Below are 18,892 nucleotides of genomic sequence, written 5' to 3'. Positions count from 1 at the left end.
CTTGATGAAGTGACCGTGCAGCGATGCTGGCGCGCCTGACCCGTGCAATCTATGGGGTGACGATGTTGTCTTGGCCTTCACGATGACGAACTGTTGGCCAGCTTGTCGAGTGGCGGTACGATGTGGATGACATCGGCTAGACGAAGCGACGACGTGTCTGGCACGGGTCGGCATCCATGGAGCAACGAGGTCGGACCGTTTTAACACCGACGCGATGGTGAATAGAACCTCGAAAAAGGATGAAAATTGATGGCACATGTTTGAGATCAAAACACAATATCTTTACAAAAAAATCCTCCAAGAAAGACGTCTGCTAACCCGTTCATGAAAAAGATGAACTTGGGTTGGATTTGTTTTTGCACAGAAAACAAATTAGAAAATTAATGCACTCCTAGGGCTCATCCCGGAGGTTAAACCATCGGATCGAGCTGAAATTTTGAGGATTATTGAAGTAGCAATTCCGCAGCAGATGAACGGCTGGATCTTCCAAAGGATGTCCAAGATAACTGCAGCGTGTCTCACCCTGAAGTCGCGTGGATTTATGCCCAAGCCCGACAAGGCTTCAGTATATCGGCTATTGCCGGAGATTCCTACATCGAATGCAATGAAATTTTATGGGGCCGTTGTAGACTCAATTCCACACAATTCTACCAAAGCAATAGTCAAAGCATTGCTCGAGGAGGCGTAGACGTCGAAATCGTATCCGCTTTCCAGAAAATTCGGTTGAGATCGAAGTTGATGTTGATGAAGACATTCATCCGATCTTGACAATCCGACATGGGGTGTGGTCCTCGACTTGGCCGAGGTTACCAATTGAGTCAGCGAAGAAGATGGTGGCGCCGAGGACGAAGATTCGTTCCGGTACATAGATCGCGTCAGAACCGATATGAATTCCCATCATGCCACGGTAGCTGCGCAGCAGGACTTGTATGGGCCACCAATGACGGAGTCGTATCCGGCAGATCTTGGGTAAGGGATCCCGAGTTGGTAGCCTTGGTACAATGGTAACATGACAGAGAGGGGACACGATATTTACCTAGGTTCGGGCCCTCTCGAAGAGGTAAAATCCTACATCCTACTTTGTTTGTATTGATTATGGATGATATACATAATACTGGTTGATCTACCTCGAGATTGGGTATGAATGAGCTGGTCCCAATATGAGATAATATATTGACTAGCCTAGTCTCGGTTTATATAATGTACCAAAGGCCTAGGATAACAGGAGTCCTAGTCGGCTACGTTAGAGGAGAGGAGTCCTAGTCGGCTATGTCAGAGGAGAGGAGTCCCTATCTTGTATGCCAAGTCTTGTGAAACCTTCCTCGTATGTATCATGGGCCTCCACGGGGTCCTCGGCCCAACCCTCTTGGCCGGGACACGACATGGTGAGTACCTTCTAGTTCATACACGATCTCGAGATAGATTAACATGTACTATGTACCCTATCCACAATCAATACAAATAAAACAAGACGTAGGGTTTTACCTCTTCGAGAGGGCCCAAACCTGGTTAACATCGATGCCCCCTTGTGTCATGTTACCATTTACATCTAGTCAAGACTATTAGATCGGGACCCCGTACCCGAGATCTAGCAGATTCAACTCTGTAACTTGGGTACATCAAAATCATGTTGAACTATACATAATTCATCTTATATTGCCGAGTAGTGTTGTTTTTCCAATCGGCATCCGATCAATCTCATCCTCCTCGCCCTGTTCACCGTTTGCATAAGAGCTTCGGAATCAGCATCCAATCAATCTCATCCTCCTCACCCTATTCACCATTTGGATAAGATTCTCGGTTGGGTTGGGTTCCCTCTCCATACAAAAGGACCAAAAAATAACAAATCTCCATGAATAGATATTTTTTAGAATGAGCTTCGTGTAAAAATACACGTATTAAGCAGCATTGCTGACATTCATGATGAACTTCAGCCTAAGAGCAACTCCGACAATTCCCCTAAAACACTTCCCCTAAGAGCATCTCCAGCAGACACCTTATCGTGCGAACCTTTATAGTGAGTATAAGGGCCGTGAATAACGTGTTTTGATAGCTGGCGCCGGCTGCGGCCGAACAGACCCCCAAATTAAAATAATTATTGAAATAAATATAAACTAAAATCTAAATATTACAATACAACAATCATCCAAATTACAATAGTTATTCAAATCTAAGAATTAAACTTATAATTCAATATAAAAATTGTTCGAAATACAACAATGATACAAATCAAACATGAGTTAAATTAAATGAATGTAAAAATGGCAGGTTTTATTACTACCAATGCCTTTGCTAATGGTGCTCAATGAGATCGTGCTAAGGCTGCTGGTGGGTATTTGAGTCTTCAATTTCCCGGTATGCCTGAAGGAATGCTTGTATGCGGTCAGGTTCTCTACATGGCTTCACATGGCTACCGACATTGTCGTAGAAGAACTCAAAGTTCATGCCTCTCTCATTTTCGATGATCATGTTGTGAAGAATGAAGAATCACACAACATGTCCTGATGTTGGTCAGGGTTCGCTTGTCCTAAAAACGAGCAGGACCATGAATAATGGCAAACCTAGCTTGCAAAACCCCAAAGGCTCTTTCTATATCTTTTCGGGCAGCCTCTTGGACCTTTGCAAATTCAGTTTGCTTCCTAGTTTCGGGTTTTCTGATGGTCTTACAAATGTAGACCAAGAATGGTAAATACCATCAGCAAGATAGTAGCCCTTTGTGTACTGGTGCACATTCACCATGTAGTTGTAAGCAGGAGCATGACCACTAGCAAGTCTAGCAAACAAATGAGATCGATGCAACACATTGATGTAACCGAGAGTACCCGGCAAACCAAAGAAGCAATGTCAAATCTATAAATCCACGATGCAACGACCTCTAGCACAATTGTTGCATCACAAGACTTGCCACAATACTGCCCATGCCATGCCTTCGGGCAGTTTTTTCAAATCCAATGCATGCAATATATGCCCTAGCATGCCCGGCCAACCTCGCTTCTCATTTGTTTCCATCAACATTTTCGTGTTTTCCTCGTTGGGTGCCCGAAGATATACATGACCAAAGACATGGATGATCACTTTGGTGAACCTACGAACTGACTCAAGAAGATATTCGTCGGCATAGTCAGTCGGAATGCCATATGCAATCACCCGCATAGCTTCCAAGATTTTTTGTATATGCGCTAAAACTGTTAGGACCGAGAGTATATCAACCAGAGGGGGTGAATGGGAGATTCAGATTTTCTTTCGAAAGCTTTGAAACTTAACCCAAACACAGTAGTGGAATAGAGTATCGAGGGAAATGCACGGAATCAGTATTCTTCGTCTGAGGCATATTCATCGAGAAACACATTTACTACAGAACGAGCCTGATAGATAATCGGTTTAACTACAATGAGGGTTATGCAGCAAGCAATTAGATGTAACAGAATGAAACATAGCATAGCTGAAGATGATAGAAAAACAATTGAAAGGTCGCACAAGAAGAGAGTAGTACAGACCAGCAATGAAGGAATATAGATGATGATAATGAAAAGAGTAAACACTGATACACAAGATGAGGGTGAAACAAGAAGTTAAACGATCAGGTATCTTGTCGGCATCAAACAAGAATGATGACTACTGAAATAAATACAGTAAAGACAATATAACCAGTGGTGCTTGATGGCGACAAGAGATTTGGTAGACCAGTTCACCCTTCTGCCAAAGGGCTACGTCTGGTTAGAGGGGTTGTGACTTAACACGGAAGATAAACTCTCTTCGCCCTATTCTCCTTCAATGCAGAGCTGATCAGACTCAGGTTGATTTCACTCATGGTAGATCCTTGTCGGCGATCTCCAAACCTTCGGTCGAGCTTGCGAACCACACTGACTCTTGGTTGCTAAAGATTAGGCTCGGTGAAGACAACAACTCTTCAACGCTCGAAGCCAAACCTATCCGTCTAGAGAGTGTGCAACTCTCAAGAGCAATAGGTACAAGAACTCTCGCTCAAAACTGCTATGATGCTAAACCACTGTCTAAGTTTGGGCTCTTGATTTTCTCTCAGTGGATCTTAAACTCAAATCACTCGGAGAGGGGTTGCTAAAAACAATCTTTTCAGAAATCTCAAACGGAGCAGTCAACAGACAATGTTGGAGCGGGCTGGCTATATATAGCCGCATCCTTCCCTGATGAAAAATGATCAAATTAGACATCGGGCTCAGACAATGGCCGAACGACACGATTCCAATGGTCGGATTTTAGCACAATGGTAACATTTCTTGTGAGGCAAGAAATGCTAACTCCTCGGTCCAAAACAAATCCCTTGCAGCAAAGAAGATCTCGGTCTCTTGCTGGCAAATATTTGCTTGGAGCTCAAAGAGATTTTTCTCACAACTTTCATTGGTTTGGGCTAAGCATCACAGCAAATCTAAGCATTGAGAACCAATACCCCTCTTAATAGTACGGAGGTCCTATGACTCAAATGACTGAAAGAAGAAAAACTAAATGAATGCTGCGTCTTCCATAGTCTTCGACATCCATCACTGCAGTCAATTTCTTCCATCGACAGTACCGAATAACACGGATTTGCTTCAACAGTAAAATTTCGAGGGGTTGATTTCTTCTCATCAATCTTCTTGACTCTATCACTTCAACAAGTATAGCTCATTCTCCTCTGCAACTCAGATGTACTTCGGTGAAGTTCCTCGAAACCCAGCACCAGAGATAGTATGTTCTTCGGTTATGTATGGACTTTTTCTTTCTGTATGCACTAGCAAACAAATTAGTCCATACCTGTTTCTGTCAACAATCTCCAAAACACAAGGTAGGCAGATATTGCACCAACAAAAACCCTTCAAGTCCGCAGCGTTTCTCCTTTGGGTGAAAAATCGAGAATTGGCCTCACAAGCTTCTACTATTTTTACGAAGAGGGATCGGCGCATTCGATACCTTCTCTGGAAGAGGTGCGGTGGATACGTAGGTGACACCGTGAAGTAGTCTTGCATGAACATCATGTTCCCGAGATGGCGGTTGCGAGGGAGCAAAGACGACCGACGGTCGATCCTCGCAGTCTCCTTCTATTCCTATCCTCGAGCTCCTTCACGGCGAGGACCACCACCACCATCTGTTGCCGATTCTTCTCGAGCAGCGTTCCAATGTTCGAGTCGTCGGACAAGGACGAATCCTGGAGCAAAAGTTCGTCGCAAGGGCTCAAATCCATCTATAGATCACAACGGAGCGCACATGAATGGAAATCGTTCGCTAAATTAAACTAGAAGGGGTAGAAAAGGACTCACCGGCGGATCCGGGGCAGGCGGCGACTCGGCGGAGATCGACCCGGGGCGGCTGGGTGCGGCAGATCCAGGGCATCGGTGAAGCGGCGCGCCGGAATCGAAGGCGGCGGGCGGGCGGCGACGACTGCAGAATGGCGGGAGGGAATGCGCTAGATTGAAATATCCCTCCCGCCAACTGCTTTCCCACTATACAAGGCACCGACTAGGCGAGGGGGGGTGACCTATGTTTTCGCGAGTCGGGGGGTAATTTACCATGCCCTTGGGTCGGGGGCGTTTAAGGTGTTTGTTCGGGCCGCTTTTTCCGCACAAAACTGTAAACTGACGTTATTTTGTAATTCGGCGTGACATAAGTGGTGTGCTAAAGATGCTCTAAAATCAGCTTTCTTGGCTTCCCGTAAGTCTTCGGGAAAGTTTTCTGCGAGCAACTTTTATGAGTTCATGTAAACTTCTTTCCCTAATTTTTTATTTGATTTATTTTTTCATTAAACAAATTTTGTTATTCCTCTAGGGCCTGCTGGTCAGTGGTGGTGGCCGTCGGCAAGCGGCGTTGGGGCGGCACGAAAAGCGGCGGTGGCACAGCGTACTCCCGGCATGGTGGCAGCGACGGTAGCGGTGCATCGTGGCAGCGACGGCGTTTGGCATGTTGCTCGTGGAAGTTTCATCGCGGTTATCTTCCCTCCAAAAAGATATAAGAAGATCATCCTTTCATTTCCATAAATCAGCGGCGAGAAATAAGTAGAGCGTTTTGATGCCCAGACTCATCTGCACTCGGTTTGAAAAAATCGTAAAAAAATCAAAACAAATTTAAAAAATTCCAAATGTTTTTGTGTGGTAGACAATTTAATACGTGAGATGCGCTACAAATTTCATGTCATTTGGACATCTGAGCAGCTCTCAGCAAAAAAGATAAATCAGATCAAAACAATACATAAACAGTAAATATTTTTACGGACCCTTAATTTGTCTTTTTTGCTAAGAGCTGCTCAAATGTCCAAATGACTTGAAATTTCAAGCAGGTCTCACGCATCAAATTGTCTATCACACAAAAAAAGGAATTTTTTGAATTTTTCTAGTATTTGTTTTAATATTTTTTGTCAGCACAGATGCAGATGAACTTGGGTGCAGAGATGGATTTTCGGGAAGAAATGACCTATTTTACTGGATCCTCTAAAGATAAAGCCAGTTTACGGGAACTGTTGGAGCTGCTCTAACGATGTACATATTGAGTGGGGTGAAGAGGTGCCATGACTTGAGCTTCTTTGGTCGGCAGCCTGCCTCACCCTAATGCTCTACAAGGCTCATACATGTGGGGCAGCCAAACACCATCTCAGTATCAGGAATTGCCCCTTTCAAACATACCTATGCTGCTGCCGATGGGCAAAGTCGGCATGACCATGTACGGGTTCATCTCGGCATTGGTCTTCTCCAGGTTCATCATCTACGACACGGAGAATCTGATCAAGAGGCACACCACCTACAACAATGTCCCAGCAGGACAGAGATCAGGTGACATGCACATTTGCATGTCACCGTGTGCCTTGCGGCCGAAATTCAAATTAATATGTGCTGTGAAGATGCATGATTTTTTTCAGATTTTTCGTAATGTTTAAATTTGAATTTCGGCCGCAAGGCACACGGTGCATGTCACATGATCTCTGTCCGTCAGAGCAACCATCTAACTGCACCTATGGCATCATCATCTTGCCATTGTCACTGCTCTGAGTGTTTCAGACTCGCTAGGCAATTCTGCTTGTAGAGATGACAGTCAGGGTGCTGCCATGCCGAACGCTGATTCCAATCCTCAGTAAGGAATAAATGTGTCGATGTCCAGGGGATGGAACAGGTACGTCTGGGCTGAACAGTTTATAGTGGGAATTGTTGCAGGTTTGCAATGGAACAACTTATTGCATCGTAGATCATGAAACCTTCCTGATGATTTGACATAGTTAACTAAAACTCAGCAAGTTGGATTTAACACATCACATTTTAATCACGGAAGAAAGACTTTGAACATAATCATATATAGTTATATAGCTGAGCATACCTAGGGAACTCACGGCTTATAAAAACTATTTGGGTATGTTGAACAACTTTACATGATAATCAGCACTCGGGCCATATCTGACTTGCATTCTCCCGACTTGAGAGACAAATGCAATGCATAGTGAGGAGAACCGGAGATACATTCACGAACTGGTCCTATAAATGTCCATTCATGATAAATACAAGGAAAAGGGGACGGAAGAGCGGTCAGCCAGATTGAACCCAATGCACATACACCATCCAACTGTGGTTCGCCAAATTTCCTCCTAAGAACTCACCTCCCGCCAGAACTTACACAGTCCAAAAGCATTTCAAAGGCAGAATGAGCCGCATTGTCCTCTACCACCCTACGGGCTACCACAACCTGCATCGCGCCGACAATCAAGTAATCTGAAAAGTCTTAAGGGAATAATCAAGATGAAACAACCAACAAGATGGAAGAATGACATACCTATCACACATCTCAATACTTATCAAGCTCTAACATGATCTGTTCAGTGACTAATTCCAAACTATGATGCAGTGGCGGGAGAAAGACTACCTTAAGCAAATGATGATTGCCTGCAGGAAAATAACGACTCATCAGGAAAGGTTGAGGCTCGTAAAGGATTTTTTTTTTGAGGGAAAGCCACCATGGTGACTTCATTCAAATGGAATAAAGTTGCATCGTTTGCCAATTGCCCAAATATTACATCAGGTGGTTCATGTTGCCACAGAATAGCACCAGAACTCTTAGAAATAGGATATAGTTTTCATACCATGTTTGTCGACATCGAACAGCCTCTTGGCGAACAGCCCTTTTCTTATCATCAAGAGCCTTGATTGCTGCTTGTAGGACCTGCAAGAATATACCATTCTGCAATGAGTTCTCTTTTATTCCTTCAGAAGGAAACATTTTCTTACTTGACAACAGTTGCGATATTAAGACACCCTAAGTTCCTAATAACAACAAGAAATTAGTCATAAGTTAGATATATACCATCTCAATTATCCATAATGTTCTAAAGTGTGCAGTTAAAACATGAGACCTAATTAGCTCCACCAATAAGGGGAGTGCTATCCATGATTAACAAAAAGCACAGTATAATAATAACTCAATGTCTTAAAGTGTCTTAAAGGTCGTATTGTGTGCACATTCTCAACAACCATCTGCATAAATAGAAAAATGACCTGTGATCGCATGCGATAAACTTTTGAGTGGGGAAAGCTAGACATGGCAACAAAACATTGCAAGGCAGTCTCCCGAACAACCTACAGGAGAAAGGAAAAAGGTTGTGAAAAATGCTGATCTTACAAGTGGAACAAGTGAACTGAATATGAAAAACTCGTAAGTACCATCATGTGAGGATAGGAAACAAGTTGTGCAAGTACACTGATAATGATGCGGATATTTTCCACAATGCATTCTTTGCCTGCATAAGACAAACAAGATTTAGCGCCCGAAGAAAGAAATAGCATCAGGAATTTAGTACTTCCTCTGTCCCAAAATAAGTGACATGGTTTTAGTTCAAATTGACAGAGGTAGAACGCAGCATACACCAGTCAAATTTACATAGTAAACAAAAGAAAATGAACTGAATGGATACATCAATGCATGCACATCAAACACAATTTATTGAATTAATGGCTACTAAGTAGGAACTTATGGAAGTAATTGAGTAAAGTAAATGATATCACCTTTTTCATCCATCAGCATTCCAGATAAAACAAGCAACAAACTATACACTAGATCTTTATCCTGAATATCCACACTCAATTTGGCTAAGATATCAATCATCACGAGCAAAATCTGAAAAAACAATTAGTTAAGCAATTGGGCAATTAGTATGCTCTGATCCCACAAAGGTTGTGCATGCTTCAATCAAGAAGTAATTAACCTGATGGGCTTCTGTTATAACTGCTGACACTGGAGCATTGGTAATAATATGTCCGAATGCTCGATATATCACCAATCTGCAGTAGGTGATATTTTTCAGTTGCTTCAAGGCATTTGACAAATAAAAAAATCACTAAAATCACAGGATCGGTTCATCAAATGAACTAAAACTGGCATCAGACCATCACTTAGCTATACAATATTTTTAATCAAAATACACTTTTCTCTAAAATATAAATCATGATGATAAAAATTAATGAGGAAAAGCACAATATGGAACTAAATTAGGAGCCAGTTCTTTTGGGCGGCTTAAAAATTAAGCTGCCTCTCCCCAGCTTAAAAAATAAGCCACCCTCAAAATTTGTTGATGCTTATTAGTAATCCCATAACAAGCTCAGAAGCCCCAATGAATGAGGGAGGCAGTTTATGGAAAAAGCTGGGGAGGAGGCGGCTTATTTTTTAAGCCGCCAAAAGAACTGGCCCTAAATAATGTGATGCAACCTAGTCCTGAGGTTACAAAATTGCAGTATTCAACTGATGTGGCAACTCAAATGTCTTTTTCCTCCAAGGCACACATAGTATAAAAAATTCTTTGACTTCTAAACTCGTGCCACGGTTCAGTTTGGCTTGCTATCATGAAAAAGTTACATTACCATCTTGATATCCGAAACGGTGTCATCACATTGCTTTCTTTTTGCTTACACGTATAATGTGAACAAAGGTATGCAAAGTCAGAGTACACAAATAAACTAAGCTGAACCCTTGGGAATTTCACAGAGGACGAATCAAAACTAAATGCACAAAAGTGTCCAAGCTAATTGATAGAACAGATATGTCCACATATAAACTAAGCTAAACCCTTGGGAGATGCTGCTGGTGCATAGGCAAAGTAACAGAAACATGGTATACAAATGTGTATGGTTCAAATCAATACAAGATATAATACAAAGTGATGAGAATGTTGATACCTACTTTGTTGTCAGCTCAGAGGTCTCCTTAAGTTTAGAGAGAAAAATTGGCATCAGTATTGAGAAAAAACGCTGCTTATACAAAAACTTTATTCTTGCATGGAACTTTTTATTTAGGCAGACTTCTGAATCACCCATCATCACATGGAATGCATCAGCTGCAGCTGTTGCTAGAGAAGCATCTGATGAGAGGCATTTAAGAAGAAACAATGAAATTTCCTTCACTTTCTCATCTCCTCTCATAAGCAATCCTTTGCCAATCCATGCCAAGCCACATAAGATATCAATCTTTGAACCTATGCTTCCAGGCAAGCTGTCTGAGAAGTTAGCATTATCCAAAGTGGCAGCAGGAGAGCAAGACATCTTCAAATTGCTGCTGGGTAATACAATTGAGAAACATCCCCCAAGAATAACATCAAGTATTTTATCCAGCTTAATCTCGTGTGAGAACTCTGAATTCTGTAGATATTTATTGAAAATAGAAGCTAATGCATGAGCAGCTGGTATATGCCCATTCAGTAGAAAGACCGAAAAGAGGTTAATCATCATCATCATTTCTGGTACAGGTGTTTGAGGCCAAAGACCAACTATGACTGATGAAAGCATACACACAAGAGCTGTATCTTGAACAGAGTGTGCAGGAACTAACTCGTCAACAGACAAAAGATGGCGTGTTAATGCTTTCACTGGGAGAGACAGCATCAATGATACTATACCGCATGCTTTCTGAACAATCAACGACTGTTGTTCCTCTGTGCAGACTCTGACTAATAACTTCATTCCCATCATTAGTGAGTCAAGAAGACCCTGAGAGAGAAAAATGAGTGTTCCATGATTACACAGTACAGATTTATGCGTCACATGCCAAATATATACCTAAGAACCAGTAATTCAACTGCATTAGCAAAAAAAATAATCAGTTTGATGGAGCTTCACCTGTGATATGATTCGGTCCAGAGTAACCAAGTCCCCAATCTCATCCCAGAGACGCAGAGCAAAGCTCAAAGCAAGTTCATTGAGACCACCGGAAGTAAAGAACCTGCCATAATGGAGATGGTTACTCAGAGAGAAGATGATATTTGGCTAACATATATCCTGTCAAAAGGCTAGTACAGGGCACAGGTACCAAGCATGCCACCAGTAACATTTTTCAGCTATCGAATTGGTCAAGTATGTGCAACCTTTTTACAGTTAGGTTTGCACAAACTGAGAAAGATGTTTCAAGATTACAGACTAATCGTAACCCATGTTTGTTGATACAGCAATACATACTGGAATGCAAAGTTGGCATACCAAGGAAGGAGACGACTAGAGTAAAAATCAATCAGACAGGTTACATAGTCCGCACATTCTATACTTCCATTAACCTGCAGGATCAATAAAACATTAGTTTGGTTGCTTATAAAATGCAATTTGCAGGAAATAAGAAGACAACAGGGGGATTCGATACAGGCCTGAGAGATATTTGTGATGACAGTTTCTTCAAGTGATCTGGCAACCCTTAACATATAGTTCATACTAGCGGTGCCAACTTCAAAACATGCTTCAAGTCTTAGATTCAGAGGCATCGATGCATCACAAGATTCAGCCAAACGAATTATCTTGTCGACAACAATTCTATTGTAAACCATTTCTCTTTTAGAAGCATGTAATTCCACAGCAGATGAGCCAATGCTAGTCAATGTTTTCAATGATAATCTCCACAAATGTGCATTTTCATACTTGCTTGTAATTACTAAGGTAAGCATCAGCAAAATATTCTCATAAGCATTTTCCAGTAGAAGTGAACATTGTTCCGGGATAGTTGCAAGTATCAGCAAACCCTTCACTGCAAACAATTTATAAGAAACAACCATATTAGGATAGACAGATTGATCCTCAATGATTCTAAAGAAGCACTGAAATTCAACAAGAGAAAAATAAAAATTAAGAGTCCATCAATTAAATATTTGGAACTAAAATATGACCTTGATGAATAAGGTAGACCATATAGACTAGAATCTCCAGAAATGGCTAAAGAGTTATTGACAAATAATATGTAGACTGAAAGAGCACGGCTATGGACAGCATGTCTATTTGCAAACCAGATGCTCGACCTTTTGTAATGAGGAGTTCTCTTAAGCAAAATCTACAAGCATGGATTAGGAAAGTTCAGATAGTTGTGAGTTTGTGACAGCGCCTAATAGGTGCATGTTGTCTTACAAAATGTGGTATTTAGCAAGTCATAATTAAAGACTTCAACATACCAGCAAACGAAACACATTCTTTTCTGACCGCTGACTGGGTAGGCTGAGAATCAATAGTCAACAATTTTCCGAAAAGATGGATGATTTGATCCAGCTTTTCCTCTAAGATAAGCCACCAGGACTCCTCTGCTGGGACGCCTTCAAGAGATGCCACAGCGACTTCTCGGCAGGATGAAAGCATTTGAACAGATAAATAGAGAGCTCCATAGTTAATAGAAGCAGGAGATGATCCATTGGCGATGCTCAGGTGTTGAGAATCAAAACCAGCTGAGTTTCCCAAAATATCCACCAAGCGTTTAAAATGTGCTTGAAAAACTCTAGTGCACAAATATGTAGATGACCCAGCAAGAATAGAAACGACACTTCCAAGGGCTTGCAGTGAACTACCGATGGAGTTCTCTTCAGTTGTTACAGAATGGATGTTATTCACAATATCCTCATCCAACAAGATCAAATTGATGAAAATATCTCTATCCGAAGAATGTATATATGTAACAGCAGTCTTCAAGCAATGTTCAGCTTCTGATATTATTTGATTCTTATTATTCTCTGCATCTTTAGGTGACCCTGATGATAAAAGTTGATCTGAAGAAAGGCTAAAAAGTACTTCTTTCAACTTAAACCAAATAGCTGATGCATGTGTAACCATTCTATCAGCTCCATAGCAGTGAATGCAATTGTCCAAATATTTCAAGGAATCAAGCTGTACAAAATACTAACATGTGAATTTTTAGCAGAAAATCAAAGAGGTTATTCACTTTGTTAGATTGATGAACTTGAAACATTAAGATAAGTTAAAACTGCTGACCTTTGCTAATGGAAGATCGGAAGAAAGTTTATCTAGAAGCAATGGGATGGCAAAGGGCTCGAAATATGGACTTGCACAAAAGGCATGCTGCAAATATTTAAACAGGTTGTTAACCACACAAGTAAAATAATAGAAACATGTTTTCATTTAGAAGTATGATAAGGTGATATAACACACAACTCCATAGTCGCATTTGACAAATAATTATAGCGCCGAGCCATATGTTCAGTTCAAAAAATTGAATGGTCTTTGAAATAATCTATCAGGTAAAATACTAAGGTCATACCATCAATGCCCTAGAAAGTTCGTCTCTTGTAACACCTAAATTATCACCGGCTCCCTGCACATATACATGATACCATATTGGAGAAAGGAACGTCAAGAACTAATTAAGTTGCAGAATGACATACACACGAAAATGTTTTGGATGCCACGATAGTTCATCAACATACATGTGTGAAGTAAACAGGAAAATATTTGCTCAGAAGCTCAAAAAGGTCACTTGCAAATTGGTCTGCGATACCAGATGGGTCTGGGAACAGCTTCATGACAACTTCCACCACATGAAAAGAAAGCTTCAAGCACTCTGGGTCTTTTTCTTCATCGATTGATTGACAGATCCAGTATAGCAATTCATCATCCTGGGCATACAGATTAAACTTGTGTTGGTAATGAACACATGATTGAATAAATCCAGGAGAGGTGTAAATAACCAAACAAAATAATATATAAAACCAGCCTCCATGACAGAGGTTGGAAATGAAGATTCATCCATTCTAGAATACTTGTACACCACCAAACTACCCATATCAAGTATCAACTCTACCTCTATGCTTGATTTATTACCTTGTTTTTCTTCCAATAATATTGGAAGGTTGTCACACTTTACCCCAAGCATGATAACATCAATACGCAAGATTTGGTCAACAGTACAGAGCATTACATAATGCAACAGATACCATATGCTTGCCAGATAAGGAAATGCAAACACATCAAGAAATAATCACGACGATACAAAAAATCACTCCCTCCATTTCACTATAATTATCCAGTGTGCAAACCTGGGAGGCACCAATTTAAGTACTATTTGATACTCCCTTCGTTCCAAATTACTCGTCGCAGAAATGGATGTATCTAGAACTAAAATTCATCTAGATACATCCATACCTGCAACAAGTAATTCGGAACAGAGGGAGTAGAATTGAACAATGTTTAACCCAGTTGGATAGACATACTACTACTCTATGTAATGGGAATGGGTATGGTCTTATTACAATGAATATTACTTAACTTTCGGCGCCTCCTAGATAGACACGCCGAACATACACAGTTAACTAGAGTTGGTAACATGTTAGAAGTTAGAACATGCAAGGGGTATGGTTAACATGTAGGATTAACTTAATGATAACTACTAATACAGTTTTGAGATGATGGTGTGATCGATAGTTGTCCAGAGAGTAAGTATCATACCATTGTCTTGACAGCTTCTGGGTAGTGATCAAGTATCCAGCTAAAAATTTCAAAGCACATCTAGAAAGAAAAGAGTGATGAAAAATCGATCAATAGATAGATTAAATCTAACTTTGTTTAAGCATATTTGTGCTGAAGATTCAAATCAACCTTGCGGTCAGCAGCTGCAAGTGACTGTACTTGAACATCAGCTATGAAAGCCTCAACTAGTCTTTTGACATCAGCAACCATAATAGTGCCAACAGATGATTTTCTGTGCAATAGAGCCAAGCATCCAACAAGAGCTCCCCGCAGTGCTTGCCAATCCGACTGAAGCCAAAAACGAAGTTCACGAGTAATGAGAGAAGGGTGGCCAATTTGTCACCATAGGGTAAAGATCACCAAAGCAATAGCATGGCACTAAACAAACGTTGCAGTTTAATAGGAGCTATGGGTCTTCTGAAGAACAATTTGCTTCACTGGATATTTTCTTGAGACAAAAACTTCGTAATAGAGAACTAAAAGGCTATACCAACATTATAATGTTATAGTGTCAAAAATGGTCTTGCATTTTGGGACGGAGTACATCTCTGTAGGGAGTGAGAATTCTTTGCAAAGTATTACTGGAGTCAAATTTAGGGGTAGTCTAACTTAATATGAATTGATGACTATATGTAACCTAGGACCGGGCTCATTGCTAACTTTCTTCTTTAATTAAATATAAAGCCCAGGTGAACTGCTTATATGCCACCTAAGTCATCGCTTATTTGGAGATATCAAATTGAAGAAGTTGCAACAATATCCCACTGGCCTGCTAGGTAAAATGATGACATATTGGGGTTGCAACCCGTTGGGATACGGTTGGAGCCAAAAAATTGGCTAGCCAGTTGGCAAGACAAATCGGTAGCCAATTTTTGGGCTTGTCCAAACATTGGCAAGCCAAACTTTGGAATTATACCAAGCAGCCCAAGTCTTTCTTATGTCAAATCAAGTTACTGACAATATTTGATCTTAACTGGATAGAACGGCCAAATTCACTCTTGTGCGCAACGTTTCGAACAATTGTTTTTCACAAAAATTGAACAGCTTGGATACATGTAAGCCATACAAAAATAAAACTTAGAAATCTGAAACCTAATACCTACCCATATTCAGTCATTTGTATTCCACAACAGGGAGCTTAGTATTGCTAAAAATTCAACCTTGGAATCAAAGATGTGGCTGCCATAAACATGTAATCATTAGTTTCTAGAGTGTCATGGCAAAGACAGAGTATACTGGCCTATTTAATCTGCGCAAAGAAGGCTGTGGTGTAAGAACTTTAATAAGTCAACATTACTACAGCCATTAGCTTCCCCAGATTGATGACCTTATTCCCAAGGGTTTTTATCTCACTCTATGTTACACAATAAGGACACAAGACCAGAAGGTAAGATTTGCTATTTAGTTCAGGTGTAAATGGGAACTCATAAGACTAGTGTTTGAGAAACTGTGTATGCACTTCAAAAGTCAAATAACCATGATGCACAAAGTCAAACTTACCAATCTTGATGTAAAGAAGTCTGACAATGTTGTGATGGCATTGACATCTAACCATTTAAATGAAATGTGAGACATGATTTGCCCCAGAAGCAGTATTCCTGCAAAACAAACAGAAGCATATCCTTAACAAACTGCAGGGAACTATGCATGTACCAGCAAAAGATTATGACGCTGAACTTAAATCTATTATGCAGAAATGACTTTGCAGAACAGAAAATGAAAAACAATGGTTGCAAAAGGTTTTTCTTTATCAACAATGTAACCATCCAAGAACCAATAAAGTGTTGTGCTAGCTACCGATGTGCGGACGTACGTGGATGTGTCTCTCTATTGCACAGTACGACTTTACATTTTTCAGTAGAAGAAATCCACAATAATCTTCACTGAAGAAAGAAAGCTTGACTTATGGATTTTTTCGAACTGTGCTAACAGTGAAGAGCAACTATCACCTGTATAGCCTTAAAACTTGGCATAGACCGTAACTTTACTTGCATTATCAAATTTGCAAATTTTCTAACAATGCATGGGAGGAAAAGATATGCAATGAGGGGTAAAAGAAACCTCTTGCTCTAACAATGTGGTCTGTTGTCGTCAAATACATGTCCATCTTAGACACCTGAAACGATACCACCAACAAGATCTATAAAGAACTACCCTCCTTAGCCAAATCATGGAGCAAAGTGTATGATCTCCGAGAAACCAGGACATACCAAATCGAAGAGCGTCAGCTTGTCCTTGTTGACCAAGGCTGCAAGAGCATCCACGCCCGCAGACTGTTGCACACCACATAACAACAGCATTAGCGTCCACAAGAAACTAAAATAACAAAGGAGAGCGTGTATCATCAAGCATACTAAGCTACGCAATGACAACATTTGCCCCATGTATTAAGCAAATAGCAGTTTGTACCAAATTGTGTTAGAAATACAGAAGCCTCTGCAACACTGGAGCTTGTGTCAGTGAAGCTTATAGGTGCTGCCCGTTAGCTAAATTCTTATGAGAAAATCGCACAATAATTACATATGAAGTGAATGAGACTCCGTCAATTGTTAAGCGGGTGTATATTCCAAGCGAACCATGCGAGCCAAAAACAGAATTTATGAAGCAAAAGGCACCGAAGGCCTCAACAGTAATAGGGGATGGGGATGGGGAGGGGAGACCGTACGTGCTGGGCGGGGGAGCGGGAGACGTCAACGAAGGCCTCAACGTGGGGGACCCACTCGCCGGCAGGGACCTTCGCCATTGCCGCCACAAGGTACGAGCCGTGGCCTTGAAGCCTCGCTTCCGCTTCCAGGGTTTAGGGTTTTGCTAGTGAAGGAGACGGGGCGACGGAGGAGGCGTACGGGGAGGCGGATGCAGCAGGCCCGCAGCAGCGGCGGGTGGAGGCGGCCGGCGGCGGTGGCGGTGGCGGTGGCGGTGGCGGCGGCGGTAACCTAGCGTGCGTGGAGACACTCCTCCGCCAGGCTGCGTGCGTGCTTTTGGCCTCTCTTTTTTTTGTAAGGAGGCGTGCGTGCTTTCGGCTGAATTTGGTCACGGGGTGAGGCTCAGACAGTCAGACCTGGCCAGATGGGCCGGCCCGGCCTGGCCTAAACGGGCCAGGGACGGCAGAGCCCGCCCAGGCACGCCTAATAATATGCGGGTCGTGCTGGGCAGGCCCTCCGGCACGTTTAGCCCACTAGGCCCCCTGATTTTGGGATGTTTTGGGCCTATCTGGGCTTCATAGGGCTAATATATAAATAAAATCTAGTTCCTCAAAAAATTCTAAAAAATAAAAAGAGTAATCGGGCTGTGTCGTGCTGCCCGGCCTCGCGGGCCATGTGTCAGGCCAGGACCACCATGGGCCGGGCACACAGGCTATCCGGACAGCATGCTAAGACCAGCCCATTTGGCCACGTTTGGTCAGACTCGGCATACAACCCGATACGCGAAGCACGAAGCCCAAACCCATATAGCCCGAACCTGAAAGACCTGAGCACTTTCTTGGGTGTCAAATCCAAAAACCTTTGAATTTAAAGATACCTCAAACTTATGGAAAATCCTATCTGCCACATTTTGCGGCAAATTGTCAACCTACCGCACACCCTATCGGGCGAATAGGCCGGACCAGCTGTGTGTGTGACAGCATCGGTTTTGTGAACCTTCTGGTTGGTTCTTGGTTTGGGAACTTTGTAGAAGGTTCCTAAACCAGTTTCTTTTTTTCTGTTTTTTCATTGTTGTTTTCGTTTTTATTTTTCCTTTTCTTTTTCATTTTTTCCTTTTCTTTTTCTTTTTTTCCTTTTTTCCGTTTTATTTTTCTCGTTAATACTTTTTTTGTTTCTTTTTTTTGCCTTTTACAAGTTTACTTTTATTCTTTATTCTTGTTTCAAGTTTAATTTTCTTTTTTTTAAGATTTCATGTTTCGAAAATTTTTGGGAAACTTAAAAAAATGTTCATGCTTTTAAAAACAGTTAATATTTCAAAAAATATTAAGCAGACATTCAAAGAAGTTTTTCTTTTTTTTTTCTTTGACAAGAGCATAGCTGGCAGGACATTGATACTGCTTTCGATGCATGCCGTCTTTTTCATGCATATGTTGCTGGTCCTTCCGTACCTTTGATGTATCTTTTGTCTTCCCGTACACGCCCAAGAAGCCTAGCAGATTCACGCAAAGATTATTCGCCACGTACATCACGTTGATTGTAGAGCGGACC

At 41.5% G+C, this 18,892-nt stretch overlaps 1 protein-coding gene across 4 annotated transcripts; it reads right to left on the bottom strand.

The window, feature by feature from the left end:
• Positions 1–7,272: 7,272 nt before the first annotated feature.
• Positions 7,273–17,714, bottom strand: LOC123149347 (MMS19 nucleotide excision repair protein homolog). 4 transcript variants are annotated; one of them, XM_044568989.1, is made up of 21 exons: positions 17,368–17,713; positions 16,913–16,975; positions 16,764–16,818; positions 16,203–16,300; positions 14,832–14,990; positions 14,682–14,741; positions 13,664–13,852; positions 13,498–13,551; positions 13,212–13,298; positions 12,404–13,106; positions 11,612–11,985; positions 11,451–11,524; positions 11,094–11,196; positions 10,162–10,964; positions 9,191–9,266; positions 8,991–9,102; positions 8,649–8,725; positions 8,484–8,564; positions 8,072–8,151; positions 7,765–7,874; positions 7,273–7,677 (listed from the first exon to the last, which is right to left on the bottom strand). In XM_044568989.1, exons 1-20 carry the CDS (start codon positions 17,443–17,445, stop codon positions 7,856–7,858), a joined length of 3,345 nt encoding a protein of 1,114 aa, XP_044424924.1. In that variant the 5' UTR covers positions 17,446–17,713; the 3' UTR covers positions 7,273–7,677; positions 7,765–7,855. The 4 variants fall into 4 exon arrangements, with proteins under 4 accessions (XP_044424924.1, XP_044424923.1, XP_044424922.1 ...); XM_044568988.1 differs by lacking the exons at positions 7,273–7,677; positions 7,765–7,874 and having other exon boundaries at positions 7,987–8,151; XM_044568987.1 differs by lacking the exons at positions 7,273–7,677; positions 7,765–7,874 and having other exon boundaries at positions 7,987–8,151; positions 11,451–11,985; positions 17,368–17,714.
• Between the last annotated feature and the right edge of the window lie 1,178 nt (positions 17,715–18,892).

The sequence above is a fragment of the Triticum aestivum genome, chromosome 7A, assembly GCF_018294505.1.
Source record: "Triticum aestivum cultivar Chinese Spring chromosome 7A, IWGSC CS RefSeq v2.1, whole genome shotgun sequence".
Classification (NCBI taxonomy): Eukaryota; Viridiplantae; Streptophyta; class Magnoliopsida; order Poales; family Poaceae; genus Triticum; species Triticum aestivum.
The sequence above is the reverse complement of the archived record's forward strand: the minus strand, read 5'-3'. Positions and strand labels throughout refer to the sequence as shown.